The 21554-nt window shown below is 39.4% G+C and overlaps 1 protein-coding gene across 1 annotated transcript in view; it reads left to right on the top strand.

The window, feature by feature from the left end:
- Positions 1 to 16022, top strand: part of ANKEF1 (ankyrin repeat and EF-hand domain containing 1) — a 27865-nt gene extending 11843 nt beyond the window's left edge. The window contains exons 5-9 of the mRNA XM_006894268.1: positions 485 to 1307; positions 3566 to 3792; positions 5945 to 6111; positions 14858 to 14995; positions 15864 to 16022. Coding sequence (XP_006894330.1) covers positions 485 to 1307; positions 3566 to 3792; positions 5945 to 6111; positions 14858 to 14995; positions 15864 to 16022 — 1514 coding nt within the window. The remainder of the gene's footprint in view (positions 1 to 484; positions 1308 to 3565; positions 3793 to 5944; positions 6112 to 14857; positions 14996 to 15863) is intronic.
- Positions 16023 to 21554: the final 5532 nt, after the last annotated feature.

The following is a 21554-nucleotide window of genomic DNA, read 5'->3' on the forward strand; positions in this document are numbered from 1 at the left end:
CCATTTCAGAAGTGGATGCCACTCCTGCTCCCAAGCTTGTTTTAGTTGGGAAGTTCCAGCAAACACTGTCCACCATGGGTGACCAGTGTCACATTTGGACATCAGTGTCATAGGGTTTAGCATCACAGCAAGCACAAGTTACCTCTGTCCAGCAATGCACAGACCAGTGCTATACTACCTAGAAGAATTTGATAAAAAAAAAAAAATTAAGCCAGGCCTGAGGGCCAAGATTAAAATCACCCACCTTGGGCTTGGTAGCATAACTTTCTGTCCACTAGGCCAATGTAGCTCTCTCTATGTTGTCATTGTAGCTTAAGGTAGATTAGTGTAACTAAATAGGCTCGGCTTTATTCAGTGTCTACTTTGGGGGTACAACTTAGTCTCTCGAAGTCCCTTTGAGGAAGCAGTTGGATGAATATTGTTTGTAGAATCTTTAAACTACTCATCCATATGATGTTTCTTCCCCCCCTCCCCCTCCCTTTAGGTTGTGACTTGAAATGGAAGAATTTAGACCATAAAACGCCCAGGGCTGTGGCTAAAGAGTTGGGCTTCAAAGCAGCAGGCAAAGAAATTCGCAAAGCAGAGCAAATCGCTAATAAACTCTCAAGGACCGGAGCCAAGAACCCCAACCCTCTGTGGGCCCTGCGACTGCACGACTGGTCAATGGACCAGGAGACCTTCCTTCGCGAAGCCTTCTCGCTGGTGGATAGAGGCGACGGGACGGTCAGCAAGGAGGACTTTGTGATGACCCTGGAGGAGCGGCAAGATTTTGTGAGCGCGGAGCAGCTGGCTGCCATTGCCCAGCTTCACGAGCGATTCCGGGGAGCGGGGATTAACATTAATGATTTCTTTAAAGGAACCAAATACTTAAGCAAGAATTACGTCTTGGGATCCTACGAGCCTAAGAAAAAGAAAAAAGGGATAGGCAAAAGAGTGAAGAAAAGCAAATTCGTTTTGCCTCTCCCGATCTGCGTCATCCCGGATAATGCTTTCCCGTTGAGGAAGGGCGGGGGGCCACCCTATTACTTGATTGAAACCTACAAGAACGTGACTGACTGCAGCCGTTTCAACCGCGTTCACCCCCCAGAACATCCCATCCAGGACGACTCTGCCTGGTACATCGATGACCCTGCGAAAGTCTACACCAACATTAACTATGTCACCAAGGCAGGAGACCTGGCTTCCCTGAAAAAGGCCTTCGATTCAGGGATACCTGTCGATATGAAGGATAATTATTACAAAACACCCCTTATGACGGCCTGTGCAACCGGCAACATTGACGCGGTCAAGTTTCTTCTGGAGAAAGGGTATGTTCTGTGACTGAATGAGTCAACAGTCAGGAGTTGCATTACCCACCCAGCGGCAGGCAGTTCGAATCCACCAGCTGCTCCAAGGGAGAAAGATGGGCAGTCTCCTCTCGAGGGCTTCACAGTCTCTGAAAACCCACTGTAGTCTCAGCTGGGTCGGCTGCTACTCCGTGGCACACAAAAGTAATTCAAGGAAATAAAAGAATGAGAAAGAAACGTTCTGCTTCAACATTTTAAGTTGCACAGAAAAATGCCTCAATACTTTGCAAATAGGTCTTATATTGACAAATGGGCTTATAATAGCCCTTATTTTTAATTTTTATTTGTGGGTTTTTTTTTAATAATAGCCCTTATAATGGGAAAAGGGGTGGAGTGGTGGCAAATAAAACTTGCCTGTAAGAATGAAATCCAAACTGAAAGTGAGCACAGGGGCCACAGAGGGGAACAGAAGCTCTTCCAGGTGCTGTTAATAGAGTTCTTGGAAGATAAAGCAGTTTGGGCTCATGGTCTTACCTAGATGGTAGGGTACACACACACACACACACTACCCAGTTGCTCAGGAATTGTTTGGAACTCATAACAATCCAGTGTGTGTCTGAAACCAATCCCCAGGATTTGCTTCTGAGTGAGTAGACCTTGTGGACTCCAACCGCCCCCCGCCCTTAGCACCAGAGCACAGTAACCATTTGCCGTGTCCCTGGGTGGGGCTGCTATTTAATGATTTAATGGGTCTTTTTGTGAGTGTACCAGTGACATTGAAGCAAGTTGGCATAATGGCTAGAAACACTAAGGGCATGTTTGTATTTTTTTTTAAGGACAAGTTTTGCCCACCACCTCAGGAAGGTCAGTATTTTGCTTGGGTCACTTTAAAACACACACACACACATACAAAACCAAACAACAAAACCACATCTCACACTTTAAAAATACCAAGCATAACTACCTTTAAAACAAAACTAACTAAAGCTGTTGTTGTTGTTGTTGATTGCCATCAAGTGGAACATGACTCACAGCAACTCTGTGAACAAAAGACCTCATGCCTTTCCATAACTATTGTCATTTCTCCAAGTTCATAGAGTTTCCAGAGGCCTGTGGTTTAGGAAGTGGATGTCGTTCCTGCTTCCAAACCTATTTTATAACTGGGAGCTCTACCAAACACTGTCCACATTGGGAAACCATTCTGGTATTTGATACCCCAATGGCACAAATTTAAGCATCACAGTAAACCCATATAGAGTTCACATAAGTGTCCACATAAGTTAGTTTACAAAAAAAGTTAATATCCTTATTTTTAAATATAGATTCTTGTTCTTATTGTTGTTATGTGCCATTGAGTCTCTTGAGACTCATAGTGATCGTATGTAGGTCAGTATTAATGCTTTTTTCCAACCATTGATGTGCAATCTGGAGAATATTTGTTAATTTTTCTGTACCTCCATTTCTCATTAGGGTTTCAAAGAATTTGTTGATTAAATTAGTTTAAAAGATGAAGAGCACTTATTAGCAGTGTTGGGCACTACAGATTTGATAAAAGACACTGTTATTACTGTTCTTTTTAATGTCCAAGAAAGATTAAAATTTTATCTTATCAAGATGAGTATAAAACAAAGACAATTTTAATTTTTGGATGGTGAATTTGTTTAAAGGATTATGCTTTAAGTAATATAGTATGATTTTAATACTGAAAGTGACATTAAAAAATTCATAACTTGAAGAGAAAGTAGACATAAAATTGGATAGTATAACATATATTTCCAGTAAGCTTTTATTTATTGACTCCACTTGTATAATTTTTGTAACTTTTAACCTTACAAAAATGGTCACCATCAGGATGACGTATGTGCTTTTAAAAAATAAAAGAACATTATATATCCACAAAGATATTTAAGATTTTCAATTGCTGCAGAACAAAATTATGGTACAGAGTTTATTTAATTTAAAGCTTCCCTAGTTTGTTTTAAAAATGGAGGGAGGGGGGTGAAGGAATTAGGAAAGATTCAGTGGGGACCTGAAAGGATGGGGTGATTGTGGGCATAGTTGGTTTTATAAAACACCATGAATGGGAATGATGGTATGAAACAATGTGAATGAAAGAATGTGCAAAACACAATGTATGAATGAAACACGATGTGTACAATTTTTTTTATGCAAAAAGTTGCTAAAACTGTTAAAAAGCTATAAATTACTATTGCTTTGCATTTTTAGGCTTATGTGGAATAACCAATATATTTATTTTATATACCTCTCTTATTTTATAGGGCTAATGTCAATGCAACAGACAATTTCCTGTGGACTCCACTTCATTTTGCATGCCATGCAGGTCAACAAGATATTGTTGAACTTCTCGTTAAATATGGAGCTATAATAGATGCACCTTCAATCAACAACTCAACTCCTTTAAGTAGAGCTATTGAGAGCTGTAGACTGGATACAGTAAAATATTTGCTTGATCTTGGTGCTAAATTCCAAATGGAAAACAGAAGAGGTATTTGTTATATATGTATTGTTAATGGTTGGTATTAGTAAAAGAGAGTCTGTGTTAGGTTCTGGACTGTGAATTCTATTCTTATGAAGCTGTATACAATTACTGTGAGCATGAATCTGAGTTAAATGTTACTGAGTGTACAAAGAATAATTTGTTTTATACCCAGTGGTTTCTCTCAAATTAGCTATGGTGAAGGATAATAGTCTTTTCTGGACTGCTAACTACTCTCTTTGTTGTTGTCAAGTCGAGCACAACTCATAGTGACCCTATGAACAAAAGGCCTGAAGCCTTTCTAGCAATTTTATAGATATAATTTATTGTTGTTGTTGTTATGTGCCGTCGAGTCACCTGTGACTCTATGTACAATAGCCCTATGTACATAGAGACCCTATGTACAACAGCCCTAAACCATGCTCTATCCTGTGCCAATCTCACTGTCTCTGATGCACCCATCCTGATTACCCCAGTCACTGAATCAATCCACCTCATAGAGGGCCTTCCCCTCCTGCGCTGTCCCTCCACCCTTCCAAGCATGATGTCCTTCTCCAAGGAACGGTCTCTCCTTACAACATGACCAAAGTATGTCAGATGAAGCCCCAGAATCCTTGCCTCCAAGGAGTAGCCTGGTTTAACCCTCCCCAGGATGAATCTGTTTGTTTTCTTAGCATTCCATGGTACCCTCAATACTCTACTCCAACACCACAGCTCAAAGGCATCAATTCTCCTATCCTCCCTAGTCATTGTCCAACTCTCCAATGAATAACAGAATAGGAAGATAGATATAGATAGATAGATAGATAGATAGATAGATAGATAGATAGAGATAGGAGAGCCCATGCTCTGGCACTGTGTTGGCCTAATAGTAAGGAGCTGCACTACCTACTCAAACATAGACATTTTCAATCCACCAACTGGTCCTCAGGAAAAATATAGACCATTTCTTTCTGTACAATTTACAACCTCTAAAAACCCTCTGCAGAGTCAACTATGAGTGGATTCCCACTGGATGGCAGAGTTGAGTTGATAGAATGGGGAGCTCTGGGAGCATAATCCATAGGGAATTGCACTACTCGGGAAGTTCTAATCCACCAGCAGCTACTTGAGAGAAAGATGGATAATTTCTTCCCAAGTGATTCACAGCCTCTGAAAACTCATTGCAGGGAAAGATTTGTTACTCCATGATAATGAGTCTGTAGGAAATGTTTTCAGTTACATTAAAAAGAAGATTGGGACGCAGGTAGAAAAAAAAAAGAAGATTGGGGGTGGGGAAGAAGATTGTGCTCTAAAATTGCTATAAAAAGGTCTTAATATTTACCCTAAATTTCTATACATTTTTAATCCTGGACTAGTAACCGTCAGTGTGTGAACTTGTTGATTGGTTAGCGGATAATATACTGAGATAGCACCTATTATAGGCATTAGAGTTAGTAATCAGCAGAGTCCAAAGACTCGATCTACTTTGATTTCCTTCTAAATCCAAATAATTCTTGAAAAGAAGCTCCTTTGATTGTAGGAAACAAACAGCAGGCATACCTTATACCTCAAATACCATATAAGATGATGAAAAATGATTTACAAAAGTACGTTGAGGTTCTTTTCCGTTGCCTTTTCCTTTTTTATGTTATAACTAGTTGCTTCTTTTCTATCTGAGAACTTTATACCTCTAGGAGCCTCACGCTGCCTCAGTCACAAGTAATATTGCATCAGGCCTGAGGATATTGGAGAGTATACAGTGCTCAGCCCTCTGTGTCCACCAGCTTCTCCAGTTTCATTTAGACTCTGCCTCATTATGTCATGGCATTGGGGAAATAAAATAGGAAAATATCACATTAAAGAAAAATGTGCTTATTGTGGGAAAGAGAAATATCGATTGAAGGTGGAATATAATCCTCTAGTACTTCCCCTCACCTCTTAAAGAAACCTGTTAACAGAATTTAAGAACAAGAACAATTTGTGGCACTAAGTGGTATTTTAAGCCCTAGGATTTTAGAACTGGCTTTACTTTAGAAAAAAATATACTCTGAACCTGTAATACTCCTCATGCTCATTTCCTTCAACAGTTACCTTTAGGACCACATACTTAAGGCTGCTGTACTGACGTTTTGTTACATTGCTTATTGCTAATCTGACTCTGAACTTATGTTTTGATTAGGGCACAATGCCATGGATGTTGCAAAGGCATATGCCGACTATAGAATAATTAATATGATTAAAGAAAAGCTGGATAACCTGCCCAAACCAACAGAAAATCAAAAAGCAGGAAAAGGCAAGCCAGCCATTAAATCAAAGCCTGAAGGCGCTGAAATCAAGAAAGAGGAGGTAGGAAAAGAAATTGACTATTAGCAAATATAGTGCTTTAAAACATTGTTAATAGTGTGGGTGGGGAGGAATTATTTATAGATTATACAATATGGATAAAACATTATTTTGCAGTTAGTATTCTCAGCACCATTATATAGTTATGTTGTGTTGTTAAGTGCCATCGAGTCGTAGACGACTAATAGCGACCCTGCGAATAAAAGACCTGAGCACTGTTCATAGAGTTTCCGGGGGCAAGCCATTTCAGAAGTGGATGCCACTCCTGCTTCCCAGCTTATTTTAATCGGGAAGCTCCACCAAACACTGTCCACCATGGGTAACCATTATCACATTTGGACATCAGTGTCACAGTGGTTAGCATCATATAGTACTTTTTAAAAATGTATTTTTATTTTATATTGGTTTGCATATAAAATTTGATACATTGTGTTTCATTCATGTACACTGTTTCACACAGTCCTTCATTCACTTGTATTGAATATGTATTTCATATTATATTTCATATGTATCTGTATTTCATATTGTATTCCATACATTATTTTTTTATAAAATTAAGCACCATTGACCTATGGCCATTATTGCCTATCTTTTCGGGTCCCCACTGTATCTTTCCTAATTCCTTCACCTCCTCCTTCTGCCCACCAAGCTCTATGAGCTCGTAATTTCCTCTGCTTCCCACCCTCTGCATGCCTACCATCTCCTATTCCTACTTTGGATTTTAAAGGAATATCTCACAGGAAAATGTATTAACTATTCTGGAAAGAATCTAAGCACTTTTTATTCAAACAAATTCCACATGAAATGAAGTGGGTTCAATTAAATGCAATAAGAATACTGAAACCGGAATTGGTAATAGACATTTGATGTTCTGTGCCCTCGGATTGACTACCCATAGGCGACCTAATGAACAATCAATCAGAATCGTGCCCTCTCCAGCACCATCCTCTCTGTGTCTGATTTCCTTGAGCCCCTTGATATAGTCACTACGTCAGTCCACATTTCTGAAGGCATTCTCAACATAATGTCTTTCTCCAAGAACTGGCACTTCTTGAATAGATGGTCAAAGTATATGCAGTGAAATTTCACCAGCTTTACCTCTAAGGAGCACCCCAGTTACCACCACCATAGATCTGTCTGTACTTTTGGCAGACCATAGGCTGTTCCATACTCTCTGCTAGCCCCACAAATCAAAGGCATAGATGATTCTTCTGTCATCCTTATTCATTGTCCAGCATTCAGATGCAAATAAAGCAATTGGAAATATTCTAGTTTGGATTAGGTGCATTTTAGTTTTGACCTTGCTTTAGCACTTTAGAGAGGTCTTTGACAGCTTGACAGAGAGGTACTTGACAGATTTTTCCCAACACAACAAGACTTTTGATTTCTTTTGACTGCTGATATCATGGTGTTGATTGTGAATCCCTGACAACTGCGATCTTCTCCATCTATCACCATGTTGCCTACTGGTCTAGCATAGGAGGTTTTTGTTTTTCTAATGTTGAGATGTAATCCATCTTGAAAGCTGTAGTCTCAGATATCTGTCAGTAAGTGCTTCAAGCCTTTTTCATTTCCTGCAAACAAAGCTGTGTCGTCTGCCTGCACAGGTTGTTGATATGTTTTCCTCCAACCTATTCTTTGTATAGTTCAGTTACTAACATTATTTGCTTGGCATACAGATTAAATAGGTAAAGAGAAGAATTCAACCCTGATAACACAATTTTTCCTAAATATGCCGTATTATCTTATTCTGTTTGGCCAATTCTTTCTTGTTCTATGTATATGTTTTATTGGAATTTGTCTTTTTTTCTTAAATTAATATTTTAATCATTTATATACATTTCATTTTATGCATCTTTTATACAGTATTTCATTTACATTCAATTTCATGCATGTATATTGTGGAGTTTTGTCCCCTTAATAAAAACTACATTTATGAAAGTGTATCAGCCAGTTACCTCATGCCTCATGCCTTAATATCCCAGTTTTACACCGTTAATTTCTGGTCTGCCCCTCCTTATCAAACCAAAACTCTGAGAAATTTTGCTGAAGAATCTTTTGTTCAATCTGCACACTCTGAGCCTCTACATCCACAAGCAGAGTCTAGTCAAGAGCAAGCCATCAGGTTGCAGCAATGAACTCTAACACACAGCATGGATCATCTTCTCCTAGTTAGATTCTGGTCAACTTATCCCCAGCCAGCTGTGGCTAGGTTCAAATGGCTGTGAGCCACAAGCTAAGGAGTCTACACTTCTCCTTATGTTCCAGATCTGTTGATCCCTTCACACAGCCCTTACCCCCACATCGGGCCAAGTCAGCAAGTCCTCATGATTCCCTGTTCTTCAAACCAACAACCCTTTCCTGCACATCCATACATCGTGCATGCTAAGTGCTGAAGGGCTGTGCATGTTAAGGACCGTGTTAAAGGAATACTTCAAAGCTCAGCGTGTTTCTCCATTGTATTCATCCCACTTCCATTCCTTTGGATCCAGGTGATCCCATGAGTGAGGATTCTCACCTTCTCCCTCCAATCTCAGGTGCTGGAAGTGGTCTCTGATAGGCACCAACTTTACCCTGCCTCAGAAGCCAAACAGCTTGTTCGAGTTTAAAAAAGACAGTCTTTCCTTTTCCTTTTCCTTTCTCTCCTATCTTGCCTGTCCTTCTTTCAAATGTGACTTTCTTCAGTCAGAAGTTCGAAGTGGGTTTATAAATCCATTCAAATGTAGATCTCCTCAGAGTACTGGGGTGGGGCTCAATCTTTCTCCTCCATCAACCCCCAACACCCACTACTAGTACACTACTGTTGTTGTTGTGTACGGACCCATTGCTGATCCTCTGGCGGGTTTTCAGAGGCACCTAATCGTTTGGGAGGAGACTGCCCACTAGACTCTACTTTTAACAAAGTATGTTCTGGGCACAGTAAACATAATTATGAAAGAACTCCTACTTGAAGTAGGATCTGCCTCAATGCTGTGAACAGAGCAAAGTGTTCAGTCAGTGAAAGCCTTTATTGGATGATGTGGCGTGACCCAAAATAGAGAAGAAATAGCTGCAAACATCCATTGATAATTGGACCGTAAATCAAGAAAAATTGCAAGCTGTCAAAAAAGAAATGGAACACAAAAAGATTGATATCTTAGGAATTGCTGAGATGAAATGGTCTGGTATCTAGTAATGATCATTTTTACAAGTTATATTAGCCAGAAGACTGAGAAGTGATGATAATGCTAATTTTTAATCAGATAATCAAATAATCTACTGTGTCAGGAGTTAACAGACTAATGACAAATGACATCACATTTATCATCTCAAAGCAAATTTCAAGATCTGTCCTAAGTACAATGCTGTCTGTGATAGGATAATTTCAATACCCATACAAGGAAGATGTGTTAATGTAACTATTATTCAAATTAACACACCAATTTAAAAAAAAAAGTCAAAGTTTAAGAAATTAAGTATTTCTAACAATTTCTATTTCTTTCTTTTATTTTTTTTTCCTATTTCTATTTCTTGCTTACCATGTTGTGCCAAAAAAATATAGAGGACAGTACTTGGTCAACTGGCTGGAAGAAAGTCCAATTTATTCTCAGTCTCAAAAAAAGTGATCCAAAGAGAGTGTGGAAATTATTGAACAATATCACTAATATTACATGCAAGAAAAATCTTATTGAAAAATGGCTGAAACAGCACATTTGGGTTTAGAAGAGGCCATGGGACTAGGGCTATCATAGTCAATACTAGCTGGATCTTGGCTGAAAGCAGAGTGTACCAGAAGAATGACAATTTTTATTTTCTTAACTATACAAAGGCATCTGACTGTGTGAATGAGAGCAGATTGTAGCTAACATTGAGAAGAATGGGAATCCCAGAACTCTTGATTGTGCTCATGCAAAACCTACTAAGACCAGAAAGCAGTCAGATGAACAGAGCAAGGAAGCAGTGCATGTTCAAAATCAAGGACTGTGTCAGGGATGTGTCCTTTCTCCATACCTTTTCAATCTATATGCAAAACAGATCATGTGGGAGGCTAGACTTTGTGAAGAAGAAAATGGCATCAGGATTGGAGGAAGACTCATCAACAACCTACATTATGCAGATGACACAACGTTGCCCACCAAAATTGAGGAGGACTTGAAGTGTTGCTGCAGAAAGTCAAGAACTGCAGTCTTCAATATAGATTGTATCTCAATACCAATGAAACAAACAGTCTCACTTCCAGGCCTATTGGCAACATCATGATAGATGAAGAAGAGGTTGAAGTTGTTAACAAATTCATTTTGCTCTGATCCATAATCAACACTCTTGGCACTAGCAGTCAGGGAATCAATCAAAAGACAAGTTGCTTTAGTAGAGTTTGCTGTTAGGGACTCTCCAGTATGCTAAGGAATGATGATGTCTTATCTAGAGACTAAGGTGTCCCTTTGGGCATGTTGCATGTCCTTGGAGAGGGACATCTTATTTGGGAGAGTGGAGAGACAGCACAGGAGAGGAAGACCCTTGATGAGATGGATGGATTCAGTGATTGGGGTAGTGGGAGTAGGTGTTTGGAGACAATGCGGTTGGCACAGGATAGAGAAGGGTTTAGGGCTCTTGCACATAGGGTCGCTATGAGTTGCAAGCAACTCAATGGCACATAACAACAACAACAATGTGCCCCTGATCCAAGCTATGGTCTTCTTAATTACTTGTTATACATCTGAGGGTAGGACAATGACTAAGGATGACAGAAGAAGAATCAATACCATTGAATTGTGATACTAGAGAAGACTATTGGACATATGATGGACCACCAAGAGAACAACATGGTTTCTCCTGGACAATAACAACAAGAAAGATTTACGTCAAACTAATAAATTTCCCTTGCCTCAAATTATCCCAAGATCTTATATTTAACCTCAAGTTAAAACTGATAAAGTTAACTGTGGATGGCTGTGATACTGAAAGCTGTGCTGCTGGTGTGTCAAATGTTATAAGAGTTATCCATGGTGGACAGGTTTCAGTAGAGCTCCCAGATTAAGACAGACTAGGAAGCAGGATCTGCCATTCACATATTAAATAATAGGCCTTTGAAAACCCTGTGAACACTAGAGGAATATGGATAGTTATAGTAGTGTAGTGGTAGAGCCCAGATTGGAGGTCAGTTGAAGTGAGGAAAAACAATGACAAACATCATTTAAAAATTGGAGCATGAAATGTACGTAGCTTGAAAGTTGGAAGACTGGAAATTGTCAAAGACTAAATGGAATATCTGAACATTGACATATTAGGTATTAATGAGATGAGATGAAACAGCTTTGGCCACTTTGAATCAGGTAATCACGGCATATGGACTGGAAATGAAAAACAGAAGAAGAATAGTGTTGCATTCATAGTGAAAAAGTCAATTTCAAGTTTTATTCTGAAATACAATGTTGGCAGTAATAGGACATTATCCATACACATACAAGAAAGACCTGTTAACTATTATTCAAATATACACTCCTATAACTACAACCAAAGAGGAGGAAAATGGGAATTTTTACCATATCTTGCAGTCCAAAATTGACTAAAAATGCGTTTAAGATGCATTAATGATAATTGGTGGAATGCAAAAGTTGGAAACAGTGAAGAAGGAATAGTAGTTGGAAAATATAGACTTGGTTATTGAACTGAGGATGGAAATAGAATGATTCAATTTTGTATTTTCAATGATTCATTGCAAATACCTTTTTTTAAAAGACACAATGACTTTACACATGGACTTCACCTGAGGGGCTGCCTAGAAGTCAGATTGACTACATCTGTGTAAGAAATTATTGAAGAAGCTCAATATTGGCAGTCAAAACTAGGCCAGCAGTGGACTGTGGGTCAGACCATCAATTACTCATATGCAAATTCAAATTGAGGCAGAAGAAAATGAAAATAAATCCACAGGACCCAAGATATGATCTTGAATCTATTCCATCTGAATTTCAAGATCATGTCAGAAATAGGTTTGAGGCATTAAACACCAATGACTGAAGACTGTTGTTTTTATGTGCTGTCGACTCTCCTGTGACTCATAGCAACCCTATGTACAACAGACTAAACCCGGCTCTGTCCTGTGCCAACCTCAATGTCTCTGACACACCTATCCTCATTTCCCCAGTTGTTGAATCAATCCATCTCATTGAGGGTCTTTCTCTCCTGTGCTGTCCCTCCACCCTCCCAAGCATGATGTCCCTCTCCAAGGACTGGTCCCTCCTTGCAACATGTCCAGAGTATGTCACATGAAGTTTCAAAATCCTTGACTCCAAGGAGCAGCCTGGTTTCACCCTTTCCAGGACAAACATGTTTGTTCTCTTAGCAGTTCATGGTACATTCAATACTCTTCTCCAGCACCACAGCTCAAAGGCATCAATTCTCCTTCTGCCCCCCAGTCATTGTCCAGCACTCTAATGCATAGCAAGTGATTGCAAAGACCATGGCCTGTATCAGGTGCACCTTAGCCTCCAGAGTGAAATCATTGCTCTTCATTACTTTGGAGAGGTCTCTGACAGCAGACTTTGCCAATGCAATTCATCTTTTAACTTCCTGGCTGCTGGTGCCAAGAGTGCTGATTATGGAGACAAGCAAAGTAAAGCTGTTAACAATCTCAATCTCTTCGCCATCTATCATGATGCTGCCAGTCAGCCCAGCAGTGAGAATCTTTGTTTTCTTGATATTGAGTGTCAATCCATATTGAAGGCTGCACTCCTTGACCCTCTACAGTAAGCACTTCTGTTCCTCCTCAGTTTCAGCAAGCAGGGTTGTGTCATCTGCATAATGCAGATTGTTGATGAGTCTTCCTCCAATCCTGATGCCATTTCTCCTCATAGAGCCCAGCCTCCCAGATAAATCTGTTCTGCATATAGATTGAAAAGATATGGAGATAGGACACATCCCTGGCGTACACCCTTCCCAATTTTGAGCCATACAGTGTTTCCTTGCTCTGTTGTCATGACTGCCTCCTGGTCCAAGCATAGATTTCGCATAAGCACAATCAAGTGTTCTGGGATTCCCATTCTTCTCAGAATTAGCTACTGGATGAGTTTATATTCTTGATATCATCCATGAAGAAACAAAAGGGCATTGCAAAAACAGGAGAAAGAAAAAAAAGCAAATGGATGTCAGAAGAAACTGAAAAATTGCACTAGAGTGTCAAAAAACCAAAACAAAGGAGAGGGGAGGGGAATCACTCAAGCAAAAGTGATTTCAAAGGGCAGCTCAAAAGGACAAAGAGAAGTATTATAATGAAATATGCAGAAAGCTAGAATTGCAGAATAAAAAGGGAAGAACTCTGCACTTCTCAAGTTTAAAGACTGAAAAACAAATTCAAGCCTTGAATTGCAATATTCAAAGGTGATATGGACAATGTATTGAATGACCCAGAAAGCATCAATAAAAGATGGAGAGAATACACAGAATCACTGTACCAAAAAGAACTGATTGACACAAAAATTTCAGGAAGTACGTACAAACATGAGTCAATGGTAATGAAGGAGGAAGTAGAAGCTGCATTGAAGGCACTGAGTAAAAATAAGACCCCAGAAATCACGGGGATACCAATTGACTTGTCTCAATTAACAGATGCAGCCTTGGATGCACTCACCGGTCTATGCCAGGAAATTTGGAGGAGGGCTTGTCTGGCCAACAGTTTAGAAGAGGTCCATATTTGCTCCCATTCCTAAGAAAGATGATCAAGCAAAATATAGAAATTATAGAACAATTTCATTAATATCATATACAAGTAAAGGGAGTGGATCAGGGTTGTATTCTCCCTCCATATCTATTCTATTTGTATGCTAAGCAAATTATTCATGAAGCTGGACTCTATGAAGAGGAATGTGGCATCAGGAGCACAGGGAGATTCAATATGCAGATGGCACAACCTTGATTGCTGAAAGAGAGGAGGACTTGAAGCACTTTTTTGCAGAAGATCAAGGAATACAGCCGTCAAAATGGATTGCATCTCAATGTCAAGAAAACAAAGATTTTTACTACTGGACCAATAGGCAACATCATAATGAATGGAGAAGAGATAGGAACTGTCAACAACTTCACCTTACTTGGATCCACAATTAACACCCTTGATGCCAGCAGTCAGGAAATAAGGAGATGCATTGCACTGGAAAAGTCTGCGCATAGGAACTCATCCAAATTATTGAAGAGTAATGATGTCAATTTGAGGACTAAAGTGTGTCTGAGTCAGGCCATGGTCTTTCTTATCATTTGCTGTGGTTCTGAGAGCTGGACAATGAATAGGGGTGACAGAAGAAGAAATGATGACTTTAAGTTATGGTGTTGGAGAAAGGCACTTATGGACAGACAAAATAAATATGTCTTGGATAGGGTGAAGCTGGAGTGCTTTTTGGAGGCAAGAATGATGAGGCTTTGCCTCACATACTTTTGGCATGGTGCTAGGAGGAGCGATTCCTTGGAGAAGGGGACATGATGCTTGAAAGGGTAGAGACTTGGCAAAGCAAAAGACCGTCAATCAGGTGGATTGACACGACGACTGCTGCGATGAGCTATAATGTGTCAGAAAATGTGAGGATGGCACAGGATAGGATGGGGTTCAGAACCATTGTCCAAAGGGTTGCTAGGAGTCATACTCAAGTCGATAACAAGTGTAATTTTTGGTTTCTTTTTTATCTGCCTTCATAAGAACGTAACAAGCAAATACCACTGTGAATAACTTACGTTGGGTTTTTCAAGTAATAGATTATTATTTTTTTTGTCTTATATCTAGGAACCACTTTCTTCAGTTTATGCTGTACCATTAATACCGGAAGACAAGAAAATTACTAAGGACACTGTGGTTTATCTCAATTCTTTGATTACTAATGGTTATACCAAGAAAGTAAACATAACTTTTGTTCCTCGGAGGGTGAGTACTCCAGAGAATACATGCTTATATCGTTACTTTGAAAAGGGTTGTTTTTTTTATGCAGAGCACCTAAACAAATGCTCAAAGGTTTTCTTTTATAGTTGCTATTTGTATGTGCCTTTTTCTAAAGTTCTGCAGTTACTTCCAATGCAGTATGTCCAACTTGTTTTGCCCCTAAAATTTGGTTCCTTGTGTTATTTTCTATATATAGTGATAATTTACTTCTTGAAATAGTGACATTTTATTTGATCAGTGCCATTCTCTACACATTTATTCATCAAATTCTACACATTTATTCATCAAATTCTATAGATACTTTCTCTTGATACTTCTAAGACCCTACTCTTCCTCTTTGTACCCATGAGTACCATCTTATTTGAATGTTTCCCACCAATCAAGCCTGGATTTTTCATGGATCTCCTAAAATGCCTGCAATAAAAGAGATGGCAGCATTGAAGGGGCAGGGGGTGATAGGTTAAGAGGGTTTTTTCCCCTAATAGCTATGAATCCATATGAATAAGACTGCCGTATTCCTCTGCCTTCTACTATAAGAATAATTTTTACTTCCATTTGAGACACAAAGGTCCTAAGTCCAGTTGGTCTTCTCATTCCTTTGCTTCCCTCTATTGGTACCCTAAAAATGTCCCTGGGTCACCAGAAAGCTATCTGGAGAGCTTTTCCGTATCCAGTTGTCCAAACACTTATCATCAGAAATAGTGATCTTTCTCTTACGATCTAGAAGAGAAGAAAAAGACCGCTGAGAAATGAATTTGGCAGTCTTACACTAACTCTATTGGAAATTGTCTTGATATGAACATCTGCATTGACTATCTATTGTCTCTGACAAGAGCTTTGTTGTTTATTTAAGGTTTGGAGTCCCGAGGCCACTACAGCAGAGCTGATCAGGAAAAGGGAACTGCTGCGGGAGCGGTTCACCTACGAGGTGGACTTTGAAGATTTCATGATGCCCTTTCAGAGGAACATCACACAGAGAGCTCAGGCTTTGGAAGAGGCTGGGAAGATATAAATCACAGCAATTTCTCCTTTGGATAAATGTTTTGAAACCCAAAAACCAATCTCTGGGGCAAGTAGATATTTCTGTCAAAGCCAAAGCAATCCTCAAATGAAGAATTTGTAATTAATATGTGGTTTTGTTGTAACTACTATACTATAAACATTATAAGCTAATTTGTGAAGATTTATTTTATTTTGCAATGAGTTACATATCTATATCTATATATCTCTATCTCTATCTATCTCTATCTCTATCTCTATCTCTATCTCTATCTATATCTAAATCTATATCTATATATATATACATGCATATATATCTCCCCATAAATCTTTAAGAGCATAGTAGAAATATAGTACTTAGGCTATTAACATAGCCTTTGGTCTAAAATTTATCAGGCATTTATTTAGGCTGGGTTCTCTTCAAATGCAAAGCCAATGAAGCATATATAGATAAAGATAATTCCTTCAAAGAAATGGTCCACACACTTATGGAAACTGGAAAGCCTCAAATACTTGGGTCAGGTATCTGGCCTGCAGGCTTACTGGGATGTCATTGTTGCTATGTGTTGTCAAGTTCACTACAACTCATAACAACGTTCTGAACACTAGCTCTGAACTCTGCCTATCTTAAGCCAACCTCACTATCTTTGACATACTTGCCCCATTGCAAGTGACATAGTTACTGTGTCAATCTATCTCATCCAGGGGCTTCCCTCTCCTGCACTGATTCTCCAACCTTCAAAGCAGGCTGTCCTTCTCCACTGCTGTCCTTGACCTTGCGCAGCAAATGCTTCAGGTCCTGCTCAGTTTAACAAGCAAGGCTGTGTCATCTGCTTAATGGAGGTTGTTGACAAATTCTTTCTCCAGTCCTGGTGCCACATTCTTCTAAATGGAGTCTAGCCTCCTGCATGATCTGTTTAGCCTATATATTGAAAAGGAATGGTGAACAGACACATCCTTGACACACTCCTTTCTTGATTTTGAACCATACAGTGTTTCCTTGCTCTGTTCATATGACTAGTTCTGAGGTTTCCCATGAGCATACTCCAGTGTTTTGGGATTCTATGAGCCAAAAAGAAAAAAGTGAGAGCTTTGCCAGGATGTCTATTTATTATGTAGATACAGGCCACACTTCCAAGGAAACTCCTTTTCTGGTTCATTGGTTGTTCACATCGTACCACAAAACAGAGAGCACAGCATCGTGCCTACTGAACTACTCAGGAGCATGGCTTAATCGACACATAATATTAACCATCACGGTCTCTCCTTTGCCAACTTGGCACATGTACACATCTTCTTATACCACACATATGATACAGTATCATTAATACAACTTAAAAATGAATTAACTCTGCTTCATATCTTATAGTTTATAATAAGTAATTAGATAAAGGAGTGAAGAAAGAGGCATTTTATATACAAACATACATAAATAGATTTTAAAAACACAAAAAGTAGGGAAGCTCTGGTGGACTAGTGACAAGAAGCTGCACTGCAATCCCAGAGGTATGTGGTTTGAATCCACTGGATGCTCTGCTGGAGAAGGAGGGGCAATCTCTTTCTGTACCAGTCAAATCCAGTTTGATGGTTGTTATCTTATTGTTATGTTCCATCGAGTCGCTATGTACAACAGCCCTAAACCCTGCTCTGTCCTGTGCCAATCGCACTGTCTCCAATACACTCATCCTGATTACCCCAGTCACTGAATTAATCCACCTCATTGAGGGCCTTACTCTCCTGCGCTGTCCCTCCACCCTCCCAAGCATTATGTCCCTCTCTAAGAACTGGTCTCTCCTTACAACATGTCCAAAGTATGTCAGACGAAGCCTCAGAATCCTTGCTTCCAAGGAGCCACCCGGTTTAACCCTCTGCAGGATGAACCTGTTTGTTTTCTTAGCAGTCTATGGTACACTCACACACAAATAAAATAAAATTAAAAACAAAAAACAACACACACACACACAAAACTCAGCAATTGCAATCCTTTCTGCAACTGGTTATGTACTTTAATTGGTATTTAGATCTGCCTCATTTGTTACTAGGTCCAGTCAACATGGTGTCAGTGTAATAGATTAGTGTAATGTCTTGAAGAGAAAAGAGATCAAAGTCTCCGGACTAAATTCAAGACAGCACCTGCAATTTATATACCTCTGAGGTAGAACTTTGGGGGTATACTTCTTGTCTTTCCAGAAGACACATTACTTCTTTAGAAACTAGAATCAAGAAAAAGCTATTGTCCAGGTCAAGGTCCATATACCATGTACTAAGTAAGATATATATTAATTTGCTCAAGCAATGAAACCACGTCTGGATCAGCAGCTGTGATTTGAATTATCACTTGGCTAAGACCCACTGTAATTCTTGGAGATTCTTCTGGTTTTTCACATGGGTCAGGTAAACTAAATGGACATGTAGTGGGAATTGCCACTCTGTATTTCTTTTTTCACAGATATCTATAAACCTTTTACATAACCTTTTGAGTTACTATTTTCCTGTTGTTGTTGTCATTTGTGACTCATAGTGACCCTATGCACAGCAACCCTAAACCCTGCTCTATCCTGCGCCAACTGCACCGCCTCTGACACACCCATCCCGATTACCCCAGTTACCGAATCAATCCATCTCATAGAGGGTCTTCCCCTCCTGTGCTGTCCCTCCACCCTACCAAGCATGATGTCCCTCTCTAAGGACCTGTCTCTCCTGGCAACATGCCCAAAGTATATCAGACGAAGCCCCAGAGTAAATCATAATGGCTTCCAGTTATACTTTCCTACCATAATAATCTTTACTCTACAAGTCAGTCATCATCCATCCATCAGTTTACTGTACTTTGGTAGCTTATGTATTGCTATGAGACTGGAAGCTAAGTTGCTGGTATTTAAAAGACCAGAGAATTCACTCATAGTAAACTCAGGTTGACTCAGGCAGATTAAGAAACAGGACTGGCCATCAACTTCTGAAGTAAGTCCTTAAGAAGAGGAGAAACCGCTGCAAACATCCATTAATAATTGGAATAAAGAATGTACAAAGTATGAATCTAGGAAAATGGAAAGTTGTCAAAAGGGAAATGGAATGTATAAACATCAACATTCTAGGTCAGCTGAGATGGACTGATGTTGATCATTATGAATCACAATAATATCTCCTGGGCCACAAATGCCAAACTGAAGAAGAATGGTGTCACATTGATCTTCAAAAAGAAAATCAAAATCTATCCTGAAGTGTAATGTAGTCAGTGATAGAGGTAGGATAATATACATAGGCATACAAAAAAAAAATCCTGTTAATGCAACTGTTAGTTAAATACATGCATCAGCCACTTAAGTAAAAGATTAACAAACTGAGGTTTTTCTACCATCTTCTGCAGTCTGATTCTGATCAAATATGCAATCAAGGTACATTAACAGTAACTGGTGACTGGAGTGCAGAAGTTAGAAGCAAATAGTAGTAGTGGGGAAAATAAGGCCTTGCTGGTATAAATAGAGCCTGAATTTGTAAGGTAGACTTTTACAAGATCAACTAGTTATTTATTACTAATAACTTAAAGAAAGGCAACTATGCATGTGGATATCACCTGACATAAGATGCAGAAATTAAATTGACTTCATGTGGAGAAGCTCATTATTAGAACAAGGCCAGGGATTGGCTGTGGAATAGACCATTATTGTTTCATTGAAGCTGAAAAAAATGAAAAGAAAACAAGAGACAAAAAAATATGACCTAGAATTTATCCCATTTAAGTTTAGAGACCACTTCAAGAATATACTTGATGTATCAAATATAGACCAAAGAATACATGAATGGTAGGTTGATATCAAGGAAGTAAAACATGAAGAAAGCAAAGAGTCATTAAAAAAAGGAGAGTCCAAAATGGGTATCAGGGGATACTCTGAAACTGACCGAGGAATTTGAAAGAACTAACACAAAGAACTTATGAAAGAACATAAACTTCATAATCATGAAGTGAGTAGACTATTTCAAAAGTATGCTCAAGAAGTCAAAGCATTATATTAAAATGTGCAAAGACCTAGTTTTAGAAAAAAACAAATGGGAAGAATGGACTTGGCATTTCTCAAGCTGAAAGAACTGAAGTAGAAAACTCAGATCTCAAACTGTACTAAAAAAGAGATGGAAAGAATATACAGAGTCACTGTAGCACTGTTGATGCTCAACCACTTGTTGTTTGAAAGAAGTGCAACAAGAGTGCTCTTTAGAGGCAAGGATGGTAAAACTTCATTTCATGGTAAGTGTCTTTTCAGGAGGAATCAGTCCTTGGAGAAAGGCAATATGCTGAGGAAGGTAAAGGGCCAGCAATAGAGACGAAGACCCTCAACAAGATGGACTGACACGGTGACTGCATGATCTGAGAATAACAGATTACATGGATGGTCTTGGATGTTGAGATCAGAAAAACTCTGACTCTGTCTCCTCTCCGAGTCCCAAAAACTTTTTCTCGGGCAATGGTGTCTGTGGGGTCCCTGGCTAGTGTCTCCGTACCTGGAATAAGATGTTGAGATCAGGAAATCTCCAACTCTGTCTCCTTCCCGAGTCCTAAAAACAATTTCTCTGGCATTGGCGTCTACATGGATTTCACCTGATGGTATGCATATGAATCAAATCTATTACATCTGTGGAAAGACTCACTGGAGAAGCTCAATATCGGCTGTGAAAACCAGGCCAGGTGCTGATTGTGGGACAGACCACCAACTACTCATGCAAGTTCAAGCTGAAGTGGAGGAAAATGAAATCAAATCCGTGGGAACCAATTGACATATTTCACAAACAGATGTTGCCCTGGATGTGCTCACTAAATTGTGCCAGGGAATCTGGAGGACAGCCAGCTGGCCAACTGAGTGGAAGAGATTGATATTTGTTCCCATTCCAAAGAAAGGTGACCCAACAGAGTGTGGAAATTATTGAACAATATCATTAATATCACATGCAAATAAGATTCTGCTGAAAATTATCCAAAAACGATTGGAGCAATATGTCAACACAGAACTGCCAGATGTGCAGGCTGAATTTAGAAGAGGTTGTGGTACTAGGGATATTATAGCTAATGTTAGATGGATCTTGGCAGAAAGCAGAGAATACCAGAGGAAAGTCTATCTGTGCTTCATTGACTATGCAAAGGCTTTTTTGACTGTGTGGATCACAACAAGCTATAGCTGACTCTGAGAAGAATGGGAATCCCAGAACATTTGATTGTGCTAATGCAAAACCTATACTTGGACCAAGAAGCAGTCGTCAGAACAGAGCAAGGAGACACTACATGGTTCAAGAAGGGGGGGTCCATCAGGGATGTATTTTGTCTCCCTACCTTTTCAATCTGTACGCAGAACAGATCATCTGAGACACTGGGCTGTATGAAGAGGAATGTGGCATCAGGATTGGTGGAAGAGTCATCCATAATTTGTGTTATGCAGATGACACAACCTTGCTTGCTGAAACTGAGAAGGACCTGAAGCACTTGCTGCAGAAGGTCAGGGCCTGCAGCCTTCAATATGGATTGAAGCTCAACATCAAGAAAACAAAGATTCTCACC

Source organism: Elephantulus edwardii, unplaced genomic scaffold, assembly GCF_000299155.1.
Source record: "Elephantulus edwardii isolate Elephantulus edwardi_28Jun2011 unplaced genomic scaffold, EleEdw1.0 scaffold00138, whole genome shotgun sequence".
NCBI lineage: Eukaryota > Metazoa > Chordata > Mammalia > Macroscelidea > Macroscelididae > Elephantulus > Elephantulus edwardii.